The 17,002-nt window shown below is 38.2% G+C and overlaps 3 protein-coding genes across 4 annotated transcripts; all 3 read right to left on the bottom strand.

Moving 5' to 3' along the window:
* Positions 1-358: 358 nt before the first annotated feature.
* Positions 359-5,123, bottom strand: LOC147289218 (alpha/beta-Hydrolases superfamily protein). Of its 2 annotated transcripts, XM_086236673.1 has the most exons (11): positions 4,770-5,120; positions 4,471-4,669; positions 4,008-4,090; positions 3,728-3,828; positions 3,242-3,337; positions 3,040-3,093; positions 2,740-2,888; positions 2,385-2,502; positions 2,131-2,218; positions 1,772-1,999; positions 360-1,675 (listed from the first exon to the last, which is right to left on the bottom strand). In XM_086236673.1, the coding sequence occupies exons 1-10, from the start codon at positions 4,888-4,890 to the stop codon at positions 1,803-1,805; spliced, it is 1,206 nt and encodes a 401-aa protein (XP_086092799.1). In that variant the 5' UTR covers positions 4,891-5,120; the 3' UTR covers positions 360-1,675; positions 1,772-1,802. The 2 variants fall into 2 exon arrangements, with proteins under 2 accessions (XP_086092800.1, XP_086092799.1); XM_086236674.1 differs by lacking the exon at positions 3,040-3,093 and having other exon boundaries at positions 359-1,675; positions 4,770-5,123.
* Positions 5,124-6,006: 883 nt separating this feature from the next.
* Positions 6,007-9,073, bottom strand: LOC147289217 (uncharacterized). The gene is made up of 3 exons (XM_086236206.1): positions 8,891-9,073; positions 7,099-7,973; positions 6,007-6,751 (listed from the first exon to the last, which is right to left on the bottom strand). The coding sequence occupies exons 2-3, from the start codon at positions 7,959-7,961 to the stop codon at positions 6,268-6,270; spliced, it is 1,347 nt and encodes a 448-aa protein (XP_086092332.1). The 5' UTR covers positions 7,962-7,973; positions 8,891-9,073; the 3' UTR covers positions 6,007-6,267.
* Positions 9,074-10,087: 1,014 nt separating this feature from the next.
* On the bottom strand, positions 10,088-13,613 carry LOC147289216 (Tetratricopeptide repeat (TPR)-like superfamily protein). Its single transcript, XM_086237581.1, has 9 exons — positions 13,467-13,613; positions 12,958-13,179; positions 12,484-12,757; positions 11,771-11,921; positions 11,462-11,684; positions 11,260-11,351; positions 11,041-11,176; positions 10,439-10,770; positions 10,088-10,364 (listed from the first exon to the last, which is right to left on the bottom strand). Exons 1-9 carry the CDS (start codon positions 13,511-13,513, stop codon positions 10,114-10,116), a joined length of 1,728 nt encoding a protein of 575 aa, XP_086093707.1. The 5' UTR covers positions 13,514-13,613; the 3' UTR covers positions 10,088-10,113.
* Between the last annotated feature and the right edge of the window lie 3,389 nt (positions 13,614-17,002).

Raw genomic sequence — 17,002 nt, 5'->3', positions numbered from 1 at the left:
TTATTTATTTGTATGAGACTATGAGTTGATGTAGTGTGCAAAAGTTATCCTTAGAAGTCTTTTGTTTTTTTTTTTTATCAATTAAATAAATTTACAAATTAATTTTTGAGGGTGTAAAAAAAAAAAAAAAAAAAAAAAAAGAGAGTAGCAGCTCTCAATCGAAACAATGTAGTAGTAGGTTGTCGGATAAGAGTTGCAATTCACAAAAGTACCCCTGGTAGTTGAAAACTACAAAAATTGGGTAGTTGGGGTTTATTCGCAAGGCATATTGGAATATTCTAGTGGTATATATGCCATGCCATATAACTCTCGTTGCTTGAGAGACGGTATCTTATTCAGCACAAGAGAGCATCTCCCTCTTCTGGACCAAGAAAAGAACACAGAGAACCCTCCATATCTCTCAGACACATGCAAGAACCAGGCACGTTCTCTCTCATATAAACTTGGGTTTTCGGTTTTTTTTTTTAAAAAATTTTATGTCTTTCCTTATAGTTAATGTTAATTCTTCCATATTATAATTCGAGGTTTGAGAATTCTCTTTGAAATTCTATCATGCAAGTAAGACCTGTTTCTCTATGAACATAAGTAGGCACGACATGTTTCTTTTTGGGCATTAATGGTTTTCATTTTGATATTAATTTCCAGGCTCTGCCTTTCTTTGAAAATTTTCATGCATGATCTTTATTACAAAGCATAAAAAGTAGGCATGAAGTGTTTCTTGTAGCTAGTTAGAGATTCCATCAATTATAAATATATATATTTATATAGTTTTGTTAGGTGCGAACGTTCGCACTAACACTAAGTATTCAGTGACCACCGCCGAGCGTAGTGCAAAATTTTGCAAAACCGAGCGCTCAGCGTTAGTTTGTCGGCGTTTATGTTATATTAGAATTAAACTCTAATATAACGTATCCACCAAGCTCATTCTATACCCTAAAAAGAGATTAGATGAACCCATAAAGATATACCTAAAAACTCAATAGTGCCGAGTGCTTGTTTTAAAAAATCATTGCCAAGCACTCAGCGCTTGGTGGCACGTCCGCCCTTGATCGAATCTGTATATATATATACATGATATGTTTGTTTGAATATGTATATGTTTGTTTCTTGTAGCTTAGGTACATGATATGTTTGTTTGAGACTCGGCAACCACCATTTTCTGTAGCTGTATAATATTCATGGTGTAAACTTAGCTCGTTAATCCGTATGCAAAGATCTTGAATTTTAACGTAAACTCCAAATTTTGTTAACGCGAGACTGGTAGAGTTGGTTGTTCAGCACCAAAAGTTTCAGGCATTGCTCAATTCAAAATGAGCAAAATGATATGATACAAATAGATACATCTTTATTCCTTTTCCCCTTCATTCTGGAGGGGTTAATCTGAAAAGGTGTAATCTGTAAAGTTTGTTGTCTTAACAACAGTATAAATTACGAGTTAGCATCACATGTTGCAAGTGAATGAGGATTGGGATCTGCCTAAATATTGGCTGTTGTGATCTTTCTCCAGTTCTGCCTCCGACTGCAACATGTCTGTATTCCATATAAAACACCTTATTCTGTTAATGAATTCTCGTTTATTTGTCCTGGGAACTCCTCACAGCGTTTACTTGATGACGCTGTAACCGCCGCCTAAAAAAATTCAGGCCTGGCAATAGAATGAAAAATTGATAAACCCCTGTTGAAAGAAATTTCAATGTCAAGCTTCTCTTACACTATGTAAATATGCTCTTAAAAGAAATAGAATCTTGGTGCGGGAACCAAATATTATTACCAGTGAAAGTGAAGCGTGCAGGTTTAACAGCTTATGTGATAGAAGGTCCAACTCTAACTGGTTTTACACTTCTGAAAGTTTTCCCTGCATACTCTAAAGCCAATGCAAAGAGACCAAAGAGGTACAACAGGCAAAGATGTAGCTTTTCTAACATATTGCACATGAGAGATACATTGTTCCCTTCACCAGTACTTTTTCTTATAAATGTTATCCTTGTAGCCATCCACCCTGCCAAGAGACAGCATATATTAGGTCATAACCTCAGAAAATTTTTACATCAACACAAGGCATGCTGTCAATCCAGTCCATGCTATCATACGGAATAGAGAAGGACATTTCCTTGAAGCTAAATTGTTTACCTGAACTTTTCTCGGGCAAATTTGTCCACTCATGGGGCTCTGTCTTGTCTTCTGTAGCCATGATCAACTCAATAAGAGCTTTATTGACCTGATATGCGAAACAAATAACAATTCAGATTTGATTTCCATTGTTAAGCATAATTGAATCATATCATAGAACGTAGAGAATAAAAGCAATGTAATAAAAAATATGCAGATTATGATATAACCCCATAACTAATGACCTGCTTTATAATTCAAATCTATTACAATACCTCTTCAGTCCTCTCATGACTGACTAGATGCCCTCCAGGAAGATCTACCATTCTAGCAACAGGCTGCAGCTTCTCTGCCAGTCTTCTTGCATAATATATTTGAGCAATGACATCATGCCTGTAGATTTAATGAATGTTAAGTTAAGATGGTCTTTAGAAGAAATATGATGCAATCAAATAGAAAATCAAAATTTAAAAGTATCATCTAAAATCTTGAGTGAGTGCATTTTGTAAAGCATACAAATTCGTCCTGAACTGATAGTATTATCTTGATACAAATGGAAAAAGAAATGACATCTGAGATGAGAGCATAATAAACAAGGGGAGAAAAAGAGTGGGGATTGTATGACTGCACCTGCCATGAATGACTGAAACAAGAAATCCTGTAGAGCGGATTAATTCAATTTCCATTCGTGTCATCTTATGAGTCCAGCATGCATTGAGTTGACCCTCGAAACCATGGTTAGACTGCATCCCAGTTGCTGATATACCTTTTACATATTCCTGGAGGTGGGTTTCAGATCAGGTCATGGATCTTATGCTACAATCATATTAAAGCCTCAACCAATTGCTGGAATTAATTAAAATATAAAAAAAAAAAAAAAAAAAAAAAAAAAAAAAAAACTCAAGAATCAATTTCTTTATATTTTCTCACTTGGTATAAAACTGCCCTTCTTGTGTTGGGTCCAACATATTCCTCAAGATATGCCTGCACATCCATAGGGTTAATGTGTGAGAGTTTTTTTTTCTTTAAACATTATTCCTGTCTTATTGGTGATCTATTTTTCTTTCACTGATTATTGATCCAGAGTTAACAGAACAGATAGCAAAGTGATAGAATCAAGAGCATTTTGGACCTTCGAGTAGTGGGTGTCCAAGTCAACAGCTGCCCTTTGCTCAGGAGTCTTTGCCTTTAAAAAACGGATAGCAATGGATATTGTTTGTCGGTCAAGCTGCAAAAAATTGAGCACATCAATGAGAACCAACTTCAACTCCAAACTGAAATACCATTTCTAGTTCATGAGCAGTGAGCATTGACTTCAAATATATATATATATATATATATATATTTGAAGTCAATGCTAGGCTAAATTCATTCAAAAGCAATCTTCTAGACGCAAATGTGTCTAATGTTGACCCAAACATGGATTTCAATATGACACTTTGAATTTGGTAAACAGAGAATCTCATATTTAGGCATTAATATCAAGTAAACAGGTATTCCATCAAATCCATGTAACTGGATATTGAAATGAGCACATAGGCCATATATTTGTATAGAAGAAAACCAACAAACTTATTCATTTAATAGATTAAACATCAATGACGAAATACATACATACCCTTGGTAAACATTCAAAACCTCCTCCGGTCACATTAAGTAAAGCCAATGACAAAATTCTGTCAGGAACCATTGCTGCTAATTTACAAGCTATCATAGCTCCTGTCGTTGTAGTGGCACACAAGTCAGAAAAAAGAATTCAACTTAAGACGAATTACAAAAGAATAAAATAGTTTTGCTGCAAAGTAAATTCAGCTCACTGTTTCTAATTCTGTAACAAATCTACTGAACTTAATACCTCGTGAAAAACTTTGCAAGGAAACTCAGAATTATGAACTCACCCATTGAATGCCCAAAAACATGGGCTTCTCTCCAGCCCAAATGATCCATCAAAGCAATTGCATCCTTTGCCATTAGTCTTGTTCTGCAACAAAAACAACCACACACGTTAATTTAACTTTGGTGGCCTTGACGGAAGTTTGATTACTGTGAAACTTCAAATACAAAAGATAAATAAAAATCTGTTTTGTTATCAAATTCTATAAATTAAGAAATGCAAACTAAAAGTTCAAGTAATAATTACAGAGTAAGCAAAAAATGTAATGTGCAAACAAAAATATGCAAATTTAGAATTTTAGCTCCTCAGCCTCCTCTATATATGCAAATGTAGATAAAGCTATCAACTTTTCTTTCTTCAAAAGAAAAGAAAACAAAAATAAACACTGAAATCAAAATTCAATCAGATTTGATGGAGCTAGAACAAAATTGACCTTTAAAAAAAGAAAAAAAAAACATGAAACTCACGTATATTCGGATTTTTTTGTGGGCACGGAGCTCCGACCCATACCGCGGTTATCGAAAGCACAGACCTCGATACCACCGCCACTAATACCAGCCGCATTATCACAACAATCAGCGGCCCTCGTTTCATCATCATTGGGCTTAACGGACCCCGTCAGCCCTTGGATTTGTGGACCCCACGAGTCGTGAGTTCCCGCCAATCCTGTTCATTGATTGCAAATTCATCAACGACCCAGAAAACACCGACCAAAACCCAGTTCATGAAAATAGCAAAAAATACAAAAATAATCTTGATAGGTGACCTATGATGAGGAGGACCTTGGTCGGTCCGTGACCGTACGTTCTGTAGAAAATCTTCATTCCATTGTTGAGCTTGGCGTCCACAGTGGTATTCTGCTGCGACCCAACCTCGCAATACGGCATCGTTTCGAAGATGAACGAATTAAACAGAACTCAGAGAGAGAGAGAGAGAGAGAGAGAGAGAGAGAGAGAGAGAGATTGAAATAGAGGTCAGGCACTCTGTTCTATTCAGATTCCGAAAAGAATATGGTTTTGGGTTTGGGTGAGTAATTTAATGGGGTCTGCGAGTTTGGGCGCGAACACGTGGCAGATAACGATCGGTTATCGCCATGTGGGGAATAGTCGGCAAGGGTGGATGGGGTCAAAGTCAACAATCTCACCCAATAACATTTGGTGAAGGAAGAAGACTCTAGGAACCATATAGGACATAATTGGCATAATTAATCAGCTTTGGGATCATATAATCGTTTATTTTATTATAAAGTACGATGGCAATGTTCTTCACATTGTGATTTGACTCTACTTCGAAACTAATTTTATATTTTTAAAAGTTACTTTAAGAATAATTCATGGGTCCAATTTGTCGCTTTTTAACTATTGGTGGGTTGTTTTAACGGTACATTTTGTTAATCAATCATGTAATTGGACCAAAGAAAAAAGAAAAATACAAGCAAGATTGTTAATGAATCATGTAATTGGTTCGTCTTAAATAAACATAATTACTAATCAAGAGGGTCAGACTAAAGAGTCAAGATGGGCGTGTTTTGAAGTTTTCGCCTTTCTTTTTTTTTTTGGTCCAAAACAACTTTCTCCAGAAGCTTGAGTCCCCTGTTGTCAATTTCACAGTGTTAGTGTTAGATAATGTTAATAATTTTAATAATGGAGTATCTCTTTTGTCATGTGTAGGCGTGTAGCAGCATATTGTATTTTTGGAGTAATAGCAAAGCAAGACAACACAGGTCAGAATTCATAATAATTTCATATTGTATAAAGGTAGATAACAATAATGCAAAGATTCAAATTGCAACAATCCAAATGGTAGATCAAAGGAATAGTGCTTTTAGTTTGTCATTTTGTTTTGGTGGGTGTTTTATTTGGATAATGAGTGGTTGGATGGAAAATCGTTGGTGGCAAATAAAAATTAAAAAGTGGAGTTGATGAATTAGGATGGTCGGCTCATGCGGATGGTGAGATGGCCGAGCATCGTTCATCGTTCCTATCCAATAATAATATCTCACATGATCAATGTGGCTCTATGAGTCTGTGCGTAGCATATGCATAATTATATGGTTAAATGTGCATAAATCATAATTACATCTTTATGTACAAAAACATGTTCTTGTATTTACAAGATATCAAATCTAAATAAGTCGATGCATACTTAGAGGTCTGATAAAAAAGTTACTAATCCGATATTGCAATCCTATGTAACCCAGCCCCATATCAAGGAAGAGCATATACCAGTCCACAAGGAAGGTGACAAACATGAAGAAGCGCAGTTTAAACAGTTGGAAACAACCACCCCATCGTCCATCCAAGAAGCAAACCCGCACCGGCAAGACCCAATCCCACTGCAAAAGCAACAGCACCCTTGCTAAGCTCATACCTTGGCCTTCTGCTCCTCTTTCCAGCCCTGCGCTGAGCCTTCTTCATGTGTCTGCCTTTGTATGGGGACCATGGAAAGCAAGCTGGAAAGAGGCTGGAAATCGGTTGGTCTTTCTTATTAAGCTGCAGGCAGAAGTTTTCGAGCTGCAGCAATTGGAACCACTGCTTGTATGCAAAGAGTTGTGATGCCTGTTTGAAAAAGAGAGTGATGATGTGCTCCTTCTCTGTATAGGCCTGCTGTGCTGCTTCCTCAGCTTTTCTCGCTCGTGTTTGGGAATGACACAAAGCTTCCAACAGCTGAGCTTTACTTCGATCATCTTCTGGATTATTTGGGGTTTCAACCTCATCCTTGTTGATTGTACCATAATCATTGTTGTGGCTGGACATGAACACAAACTAGATAATTTATTTCTCAAAATTGAACTAAGCATGACAAAATTTCTTCTACGCTTATAAAAAATGAAAAGAAATTGAAAAGAGTTGACAAAAAAGGATGATTCAGCCACATAAATTATTTAATGTCATAAACGTAGTATAGACAATAAGCTCCCAAGCAATTAGGTTTCTGCTTTATTAGATAAACACAGTGCAATCTCAATTGACAGATAAGTAAAGAAACCTGATTATGCTCTTAAGTGGATTTATATTCCCAACAGCTCTACATCAAAACCATATGATAGTGGCCAACTGCAACAAAAATATTAAAGTAAAAGATACAAAAAGTACCTTAAGGGATTGTCTGAATCATGTGTTGAAAGACCTGAAGTAAAGCTTCCCCATGTATAAGTGTCCATATTGGAGAAACCCATATCAGCCATCTGATCTATCGAAAAATTAGACCCAGAAAACTTTGTAGAACCAGAAGGGCACTTCCTACGATGCTTAATCTGGGGTCGTGGAAGATCACAATTCTCAATGTGTTCAAGCGACTTCTGAGCAACCAAGGAAGCCAACTCATCTTTTCCAGCAGAGCGCCACCAAGGTTCAGTTTTCTCAGTTCCCACCCATTGGGATTCCAACTCAGAAGACAGTTTCTTGGGTTGTTCAGAGCCCAAGCAGTTGTAAGAATCCAAGTTCATGAGATGATCATCTGAGTACCAAAGCTCCCCCAAGTCCCTTTTCTTAGGCAATTGTGGATCATTACCAGTTACCACCTTGAGCTCTTGCCTTCTCTTATTCTGGTCATTTTTTGTACAAGTGACAGAAACCTCGCATGGTTCTCCCTTGCATCGATAATGGTCACTTATAATGGTAGGTTTACTAACAAATCCAGAATTTAAAACTTCAAGTTCAGCCTCCAGGGCTTTTTGCTGTTCATACGTAAATTCCTTCTGAGGCCCAAAGTTGGGTTCCAGGTTCAACCACCACTTAGTGTTGGGTGTTAGTTCGGAATTTGGGTTATAAGGCATGCAATCTGGGATGAGGTGATCAATTCCGCTTGAAGCATTCTCAGGTGCACTATCAGATTCTGCCTTTGAGGAAGATGATGATGGGGAGAAAGAAAATCTTGGAGCACTCCTCGCATCTTCTCGGGCAAAACAACAGTGTGCTGTACGCTGCCGTGCAATCCGTGCTTCAGCTGCTGCCATTACCTTATCTATCTGTAGTGGATTTTACAATGACAAAATAATAATCAGTTAAAGTTAATATGTGGCCACATTCAGTAATTATGCATTTAATTTGAATGCATAATGAAGGTATTTGCAGGCTTTTAACCAGGAAAAAAATATTTATCTGAAGCAGAAAGAGATTCAACTACTAAAGCACAATTCCAATTTTCCGGGCAAGAGCCCCAAATCTCAAATAAATTAACAGAACTCAGATCATAGGAAAGCAGGAACATCAGACTCAGAGAGATGACCCTGTAAAACTACAAGTTAACAGAAACAAATCCTAAAGTCACTTATATTCATTGTAGTAAATGGGAATCTAAAATCAAATTCAGATTCTACAAGGTGATAAACATGCCTCTGTGCTGCATCACGTGTTCGATAGAATATCCCTTAAAAAATAAAATCTGCTATAATTTGGTACAAAAAAACTGAAAAACTGAAAACCTAAAAACAGTTAATACATAAATACCCAGCTAGTTCATACTTCATTTTACTCCAAGTTCTATAAAGTAGAAATTGGCCCCATACTCAAGATTCCCATAGAAACTTCAAAATTTGAAAAAATGAAATATAAACAAACTTAAAACGATACCCACCTTGAATGATTCCATGAATTTGAGAAAACAAATAGAAACAAGAAACTCCCAAACAAGTTCACTATCTTCCCAGGAAGTGATAAAAAATTAAAGGAAGTTCATACATACAGTTGAAAATTCAATATCATATACACAATTCACCACCTCGTATCATATCAAACATTGATTGGCCAATAAACAACAGCATAATCCATGCCAAAATTGAAGCAAAAAAAGACATGATTTAAGGAGTAACACCCAGCATGACTAAACAGAATTTGTAAAATTTGAAAAGAACAAAAAAAGAACAATAGGGAAAGAGAAAACTACCTTCGAATGAAGATCGGTATTGTGGATTTTGCATATGTTTTTGGGGATCCAAAGACGGAGAGATACAGAAACAGAGAGACAGAGACCTCCTTGTTTCCTGGCTCCCGTTCCTATAATAATGCATTCGGTAATTTCTGTCGAGTGTAAAATATCCAAAACACCAACCAAATTGAAGTTACCTTTTTCTATCAGGCAAAGGCTGAAAGCTATGGGAGACTTTCTTATGTGCTCAAAGGACTGGTACGTTGTGCTAAATGGGTTGTACCCAACCAGATGTTATTTTTGGTGGGAAAAGAAATACGCGTTGGTGATCCAGTTACCATAATTGGGTGTCCATTCGGATCCCGTCCGTTTGAAGTTTCTATTTGGATATTATTGAGCCCATTTTGATATGTTTCTTGGGCAATTTACAAATGGGGCCATACATTTTGTTTTCAGAAATAGACATGATGTCATAAACTAAAAGACAAGTGCTATTCCAACTATCCTAAATTACTGAGTTACTCTTAAAATAAAAAATTTTAATTTTGTTCGTCGGTTCATTCGATAGTTATCTACCAAATATTTATGGCTATTCGACAGTTATCTATTGAACATTGGTGGATTATTCGATGGATAACCATCAAATAAAAATAAAAAAAGTATTTGACAGTTATCTACCAAAATATTGACCACCGAATAAATCTAGGTGATTTCATCCCATTTTTGTAATAAAGAGTAAAATAAAATAAAAAAATTAGACAAAAAATAATATGATGGTCAACTCAGCAGCTGAGTGGACTGCATAACCTCACTCGGACTAGAAATCTACATCATTCTCCAACTGCCCTTTGTCCCTTTTGTTGAACCCACTAAATACGACATGTCATTATAGGATACGTGTTATTGTCTAGTATGTCTCCTATACGTCTCTTGGTGTCTTCCAAAACACCGTTCCATGCTGTCGTAATTCATAATCAGCGCCTTAATTAATAAATATTGTCGTTGACTTCATGGACTATGCCCCAATGGAAGGAATCATTGCAATCGGTGCTATGAGTTTGGACTTTGGAGTTTATCCCAGATCTGGAGGAGTTCAGAACCCAAGAAAAGTTAATTGGAAAAATTACTGCACGTGAGGATTATAGATTATCTGCTTCGCACGTGCAATCTCGCTGTTATATGATGGAATTCATATGCATGCTAGAAGAGTAATCGTGCATACAAATAGAAAATATATATCATTAATGTCGAATCTGTTGCTTGAATTTCATTCGAAGTGCAGACAATCTTTTCTGCAAAGGGAACTTGTCATTTTTCCTCCCTAGTTTGTCCAAGTAGAATACAATTTTTTTCAGGGTTATCATAACCTCCTCACTCTCGTGGCCAAACTCTTTCTCTTGAATGCTCAAAACCCTCTTTAGCTGCTCCAGCAACGCTTCATCATCATTCGTTAATCTAGTTTGAATCGACACCAAACAGTCAAGAGCCTCCGCTGCCAAATAAATCAGAACACATAAGATGAAGATTAAGACCCTATTATTATTAGACCATAAAGAAATAACATACCAACAGGAAGAGAATCTTTTCCAAATGCATTTTCACGAATGCGCAAAGCCTCCAGGGCAAGTTGTTCAGCTTCTTCATCCCGTTTTAAATGGTAGAGAGTAACGGCAAGGTGCAACATTGGGAATGTGATGGATTGATCATCGGGCCCCACTGTCTTTGCCATGATCTCCAAACTTGTCCTCAGCAAGCGCTCAGCCTCCACGTAATTCTTTGAGCGTGAATGGGAAGTTGCAAGATTAATGAGGTGTGTCACTGAGCTGGGGTCCTCTTTACCTTTATATTTCTCAGTGATCATCAAGCATTCCTCCAGTAGCTCTCGGCCTTCCTTTCCTCTGCAAGCACCAAAATTATAAAGCTAAATGAGAAAGGTACAACTGTAGGCTGTAGGCTTGTGGTTTTTAACTTCAAATCAGCCCAAACTTACGAGTTAAGAAAGGAAAACATAAGGAGACTTGTGATAAGATAATGTGCAACATCTACCAAGTATACATATCAACATTTCAATTGGCAAGATATTTTGTTATTGTCCTAGTCAAAGAACATACAACTACCACTATCATTTGCATCCCAATTTCCAATTGCAATGTTGAAATTGACTTTACCTTCCAACAGCATGAAGTAATTCAGCCAAATCTATCCGCATCTTCTCCATTATGCTGTCATCTAAAGCCATATAATTGGAATCCTTGATGACTTCAAGAGCTTTTTTATATAAACGGATAGCTTCATTTGCATTTCCTGTAGCAAACTAGCATATGAACCTGTACATGAAACTCTGAGAGAGAGAGAGAGAGAGAGAGAGAGAGAGATTGCACTATTACCCATCGCACATTTCACATGGGCCAGGGAACACATAGCCATTCCAACTCTTCCATCATATTCTCCATGTAACTTTGTGTATATATCTAAAATTCTAAAAAGGGACAAGAAAGAATAAAAGTGATCAAACTGAACCTGCTATAAGTCACTCAGCGCACAAGAATAAAAGTAGACCATTCTACAAGAGGGGGAAAACAGTTTAACCTTAGAAAAGGAGGTTCTGCCTCAATAGGCTTTCCTTCTTTGAGTAAAAGACTGCCAAGACCATACAAAGGTATGATCAAATCCTCACTCTCAGCACCTCTGCTTGATTCCAGAAGAGTTATTGCACGATGGTAGAATTCAACTGCTTTTGTAGTTCTTCCAATGGAACTGAGAACTTTTGCCATCCCCAAAATTGGTGTGATAAGAAAAACACTATTTTTTCCTGTAAGAAAAATGAAAATAGCCATCTGAAAACAGCCAACGCAATTCTGAGTAGCGAAAAGGATCTGAATTGACAAAAGAACTTACCATATATGTTCTCCATGTTATCAATAGCCCTCCTATATACAAGCATTGATTTCTCAAACTTCCCCAAAGTTGAATACATGCTTCCCATATGCACGAGAACTGAATCCAGAAGCGGTTCATCATCCTTAAGGCTGTCGACAACCTCATTCAACTGGCCACCCATTAAAACACACCAACAACAAAAGGAGACGAATAACAGCTTACAAGGGGTAATGGGGGAGAAAAATTATATAGCCCTTCAAAAGAATACATGCTTCCCTACAGATGTCAAATGTAGTAAAAACATTTTCTGAACATAGCATTAGAAAGTTTCAAACTACAAGGAAGCATTTCAACAATTACGCCAAGGATGGATCAATATCACAACCACTACAGTTCATATCAATTAACACATGGAAGAGGCCTCTAAATGAGCATGACAGGGTACATGTTTTATTCTCTTCAAACAGAGAATTTAATTTGTTTATCATAGGCCAGGAGAAATGTCTCTTTGATATGTATGATCATGCATTTCTTGCCGTATGGTAGTCATTGATCACCACAAGATACATTCAGACATAACAAAACTACAAAGAAATCAGCCTACCAAAGGTAAATCTAAAAAGAAAACCCAGTTAAACAGGCCTCTCACTCCATTCCAATCCTCTGTTTAAGTCGTGAATATAGATAAAATCAGAGAAATAATACAACCATAAAAGGGAAAAAGAAATTACCATATCCAGTAGAGAATTAACAAATTTTGAGTCACCCATAGCCATGTATCCTAGGGCTATGATGTCAATGGTAGCAGCTTCTTCAATGCCTCTAGCACCGGCATTCATCCTTTCCTTCACAGCCTCATAATTGGCTTGAAGTAGGTCTATGGCATCATTCTTGTTCCCCATCATAATCATCCTTTTGACTTCATCAAATAACTCTTGCAACTCTCTCTCAAAATTGTTCATCCCATCCAATGGGTTACTTGAGTGCTTAGAAGAAGTTTTAGACCTGCTAATCATTAAATTACTAATGATTAGCAGCTTCATCCAATGTCGTTATTTAATGGTGAAACTAAATATGTAAGAAACTCCTAACACTACCCTAGAAATATGTTATATGCCAAACGCTAGGCATTCTGGAAAAACGTAGCAGCAATCAAAAGCATTTAAAGAAGGAAAAAAAGTTGCAATTACTAGTGTTTTCTGCACCTCTGAAAGTTATTTGAGGCTGAAACATGATTTTCTTGGCCCGCCACATCCGTATCGACTGAGCCAACTGAAGCAACAGTTCTCGAGGCACGGCAGAGGGTAAAGGCTCGAACAGGTACCCTGAAAATGCTGCAATTCTTTTTTGGGAGACAAACAGAGAAGCAAGTGGTGTCTTTGTGCAAATGGGCTGACTGCATTTGATGTAAGCACACTTTGCTCATCCTAAATTTTCAAGCAAGAGCATTAGAGACCACTTAGATAAACGCTTTTTATTGGAATGTCCAAACCCAACTAATCCAACTATGAATAAGCCTCAGTTCAAAACCTTATGCAAGGATTTTATTGGAAAACCAACAAAGCCAGCAGAAGCATAATTCAATACAAAGAAACTGAAATTGTATATGCGGTATGTACAAACACCCAGAAGACTAAATAAATGATCAGGCACCCATCTCATACAACCACACTGAGACCCACATGGAAAACCTGAAGAGAGAGAGAGAGAATACCCGTAGTTGATGAAACGGTGAGATGGAAGAAGAAGGGAAGCTGCCATTGGTGGAGGAGGAGTTGCAGAACAGTGAAAGCCGAGCTGCCAAAGGAGTAGACGGAGCCAGAAGGATAATGAGAACGGTGGTCGAAGTAGGTGGGTTGACTCAGCGAGTCAGTGGTTGGGTTGGGTCGGGTCGGGTCGGTTCATGCATAATAATAGCTTGTCAGCCCACTAAAAGAAGGGTTCAAGTCCTTTTAAGATTCATAATGCGCTGTTGGCCATTGGGCGGATGACTCCTTGGGTTTAACGAGGCCCAAGTTTGAACCTTTGGTATTTGGGCTTAAGGCCAACCATTGTACCAAAGTAAAAAAAACGTTAGAACCCAAAACCCAAAATATTTCTCAATTCAGTAGGTCCTTACTCAAGGGATGGCAATAATCATTGCCTATTTCGTTTTTGACCAATTGTTTAATCATTGCATATTTCAGATCCTATGTCTAGGCACGATTTTAAATCAATGTGTATGAAACTCCCTCGAAACAATTACGCCTGCAGAGTACAGAATCTAACTGATGGGTTCCCCCATCGGTTTACTAAAAGAAAGCTAAAGAAAAGAAATACTAAAAAACAAATATCAATTCTCTCATGTCCCATTACACACCCTGGTATGAAATATATATAGAAAATGGAAACATAACAATCCCAATAGCCATTCTATCATATAACTATCCTAGCAGCCCATTTATATTCAGCAGCCAATAAGTAATAGCCCATCCATTAAGTGATCTATATATCTTAGTGGCCCAGTATCCCATCAATCGTGCCCCCTTAAATTAAGGCTTGTCCTCAAGCCTTAAGAAGTTGGACCAGACACTCTTGTTGATAATGTTCTGCAGAGAACCCAAATAGACAGCTGCAAGAAGAGTCATCGCAAGAGTTGCAATAACAGGTGCAAGTGGGTCACTAATTAATATCAAAGAGAAGACACAAACTCCAGTAAGCGGAAGTTGTAGTTTAGATGTGATATTCCCAGCAACTCTCCATTCAAATTTGCTGAGCAACACCCATGTGAAAGTTGTCATTCCAATGGTCATTGAGAAGTTGATCATAAAAGAAGAGCACTCATTTGGGCTTCGAGAGAGCTGTGATTTCCAAGTAACATCGACAAGGTTGATGCCAATGCCATATGCAACAACCAAAAATGTAGTAACTTCATGGCTATTAGTATTCAAAGTAGGCCCATAAACTGCCTTTGTCAACTGTTGAGGAGAGATACCACATGAAAGGTCCCAAATGGGTGCAAAGCCATCTTCATTGGTAATATTCTTGACTCTGTTCCTATGCCTTTTCTGAATTACAGCCTCCCAGCAAAGATCTTCCATATTCATCCTCATAGCTTCTTTGAAAAATGATGCCTCAGTAATTAAGAAAACCATAAATTTCTACATTGCTACCTTTTGGCCCACATAAAAACTTTCAAAAATGGAACTGAATGGCAGAGATCCAAGCAGCTCCCCTGCGTAGCTTCCAACAAGATTGGTTATGTGCTTGTAAAGAACAATCTTGTTCCTTATGGCACTCAATTTGCAGGTAGCCAGAGACGCTCCCCATATAGTGTTTACTTCATTCATCAATATTGCCAATTGCAGATAGGATTTAGTAACTTGGAGCCATGCCTCACATAATCCAGCAATGAAAAGAGATAACCAAAATAGTGGTGACATGGACTCTTCAACACCTTCAGAAAGTACCCAACCAAAATATATTGCAGGCCCTTTCTCTTTAAGAAGTGAGTGGTAGACTATAGATCCATTATGATATGAGATGACAAACCCAATAAGTAATAGCCCAATGATTCCAACTGAGAAAATGGAAGAAGTGAATAGAGCAACACAAGATTCAGAATATGGGTCAAAAAGATCAAATCCAATCCCACAAGCATTTAAGATCCTACAAAACTTATGTATAGTTCCTTCCATAGTCTTTAGGATGCCTTTCTCAATATAATCTGATGCACTACTTCTCAACATAGAGGCAACATCTTTTTCCATTAAAAATATAGCAATCATATGGTTCGCCTTCTTTTCCCTCTCAAATGGGAATTTTGGAAACTTCAATTTCTGAATCAACAGAAGAGCTTTAGCAGTAAAGTGGCTCAGTTTGATAGTAACTCTACCATTGTGACCAAGAGCTAATGGTAGGGAAGTATCATCTAGACATTTACCAGAACCATATCCTATCTTCCACATTTCTCCAAACACTTTTTCTACATTGATCTTCTCACACATACTTAGACAGAACTCACACACCAAAGCATTGTATAGTTGTATATTAACCACAAATTCATACTTCTCATTGTTAAAAACTTCAGATGGAATCTCAACATGGGTATACCTGTCAAGAATGGCCTTAATCTCAGCCTTAATCTCAGCCTTGCTCCGCTCGTCCATGTTCTTCAGGTAGGACGCAAACATGGATTCCACAAGACTCAGGCAAAACTGGGATGTGTGACCATTTACTGTGATGAAACCACTATCGAAACCACTGTCGTTCATGTACCCCAATTCAGAATAAGGCTTCACGTTGGAGTGTGGATCAAGAGTGAAGGGTGAAGATATTACAGTTGAGGAAGCTGAAGCTGGCGGTAGAGACATGTCACGGTCGTCGTGAATCTGGTTGTGAGTTGTCGAAGGCTTCGGTGGTGCAAGCGGCACTGAGAGTGCGGTGGAAGAACTAGTGTGCGTCACTGCAGGTTTGGGGCCTACCCGCATCTGTCGAAGCTTCTCCATTAAATCTTTTCGGAATTCATCGTGTGTGGATGTAAGCGTCGTCACCACATCACGTAGCTCCTGAATGTTCGCCTTAGTCTCTTCTTTGTAAATCTGAAACTCGAACTCAATCGGAGTGAGCTCTTGAGCATTGCCACGGCCCATCGTGTTTGGGCAAGAAGAATTCGTTGGTGGCAGAGCCGCATAACTAAAATCCAACTGATTATCGGAATTGAGATGAGAAAATTGCTGTTGTGGTGAAGCTGGGTACGGAGGTAGTGATGATGAAGTTTTGGACAACCGATATAGAGGTGGAGATGATGAATGCGCAAGTGGTTTTGGTGGCAGTGGTGGAGGTGAACTTGGTGGTGAATTCGATGGTAGTGGGTATGGGGAAAAAGAGAGTGGATGGGTATGGACGGCTGGATTTGGTGGAGATAAAGGGGTTGGTGGGTTATGCGGCAGAGAAGAAGCTGGTGGCGGCAGATATGTCACGTGAGACGCAAATGAAGCAAAAGAGGGTGGGTGAGGTATTGGGTTGAAAGTTACTGGAGTGTGAGATTGGGAATAACTGGAGTAATCGGAGGTAGTCAATGGAGGGGGTATGGTGGTGTACTGTAGTTGGTGGTGGTGGTGTTGAGCCTGAGAAGCAAATGGGAATTGGTGAGGGAGAATGTGCCCGTTGATCACTGAGTAACCATGAATGGTGGTCTGAGCTTGGGTGGAATAATGTGGAGAGTTGTATGGTAGCTGTGTGGGGGATGTGTGTAGAGTGAAAGAGGAA

The sequence above is a fragment of the Dryas octopetala genome, chromosome 3 (assembly GCF_963921425.1).
Source record: "Dryas octopetala chromosome 3, drDryOcto1.1, whole genome shotgun sequence".
Taxonomy (NCBI): Eukaryota; Viridiplantae; Streptophyta; class Magnoliopsida; order Rosales; family Rosaceae; genus Dryas; species Dryas octopetala.
The sequence above is the reverse complement of the archived record's forward strand: the minus strand, read 5'-3'. Positions and strand labels throughout refer to the sequence as shown.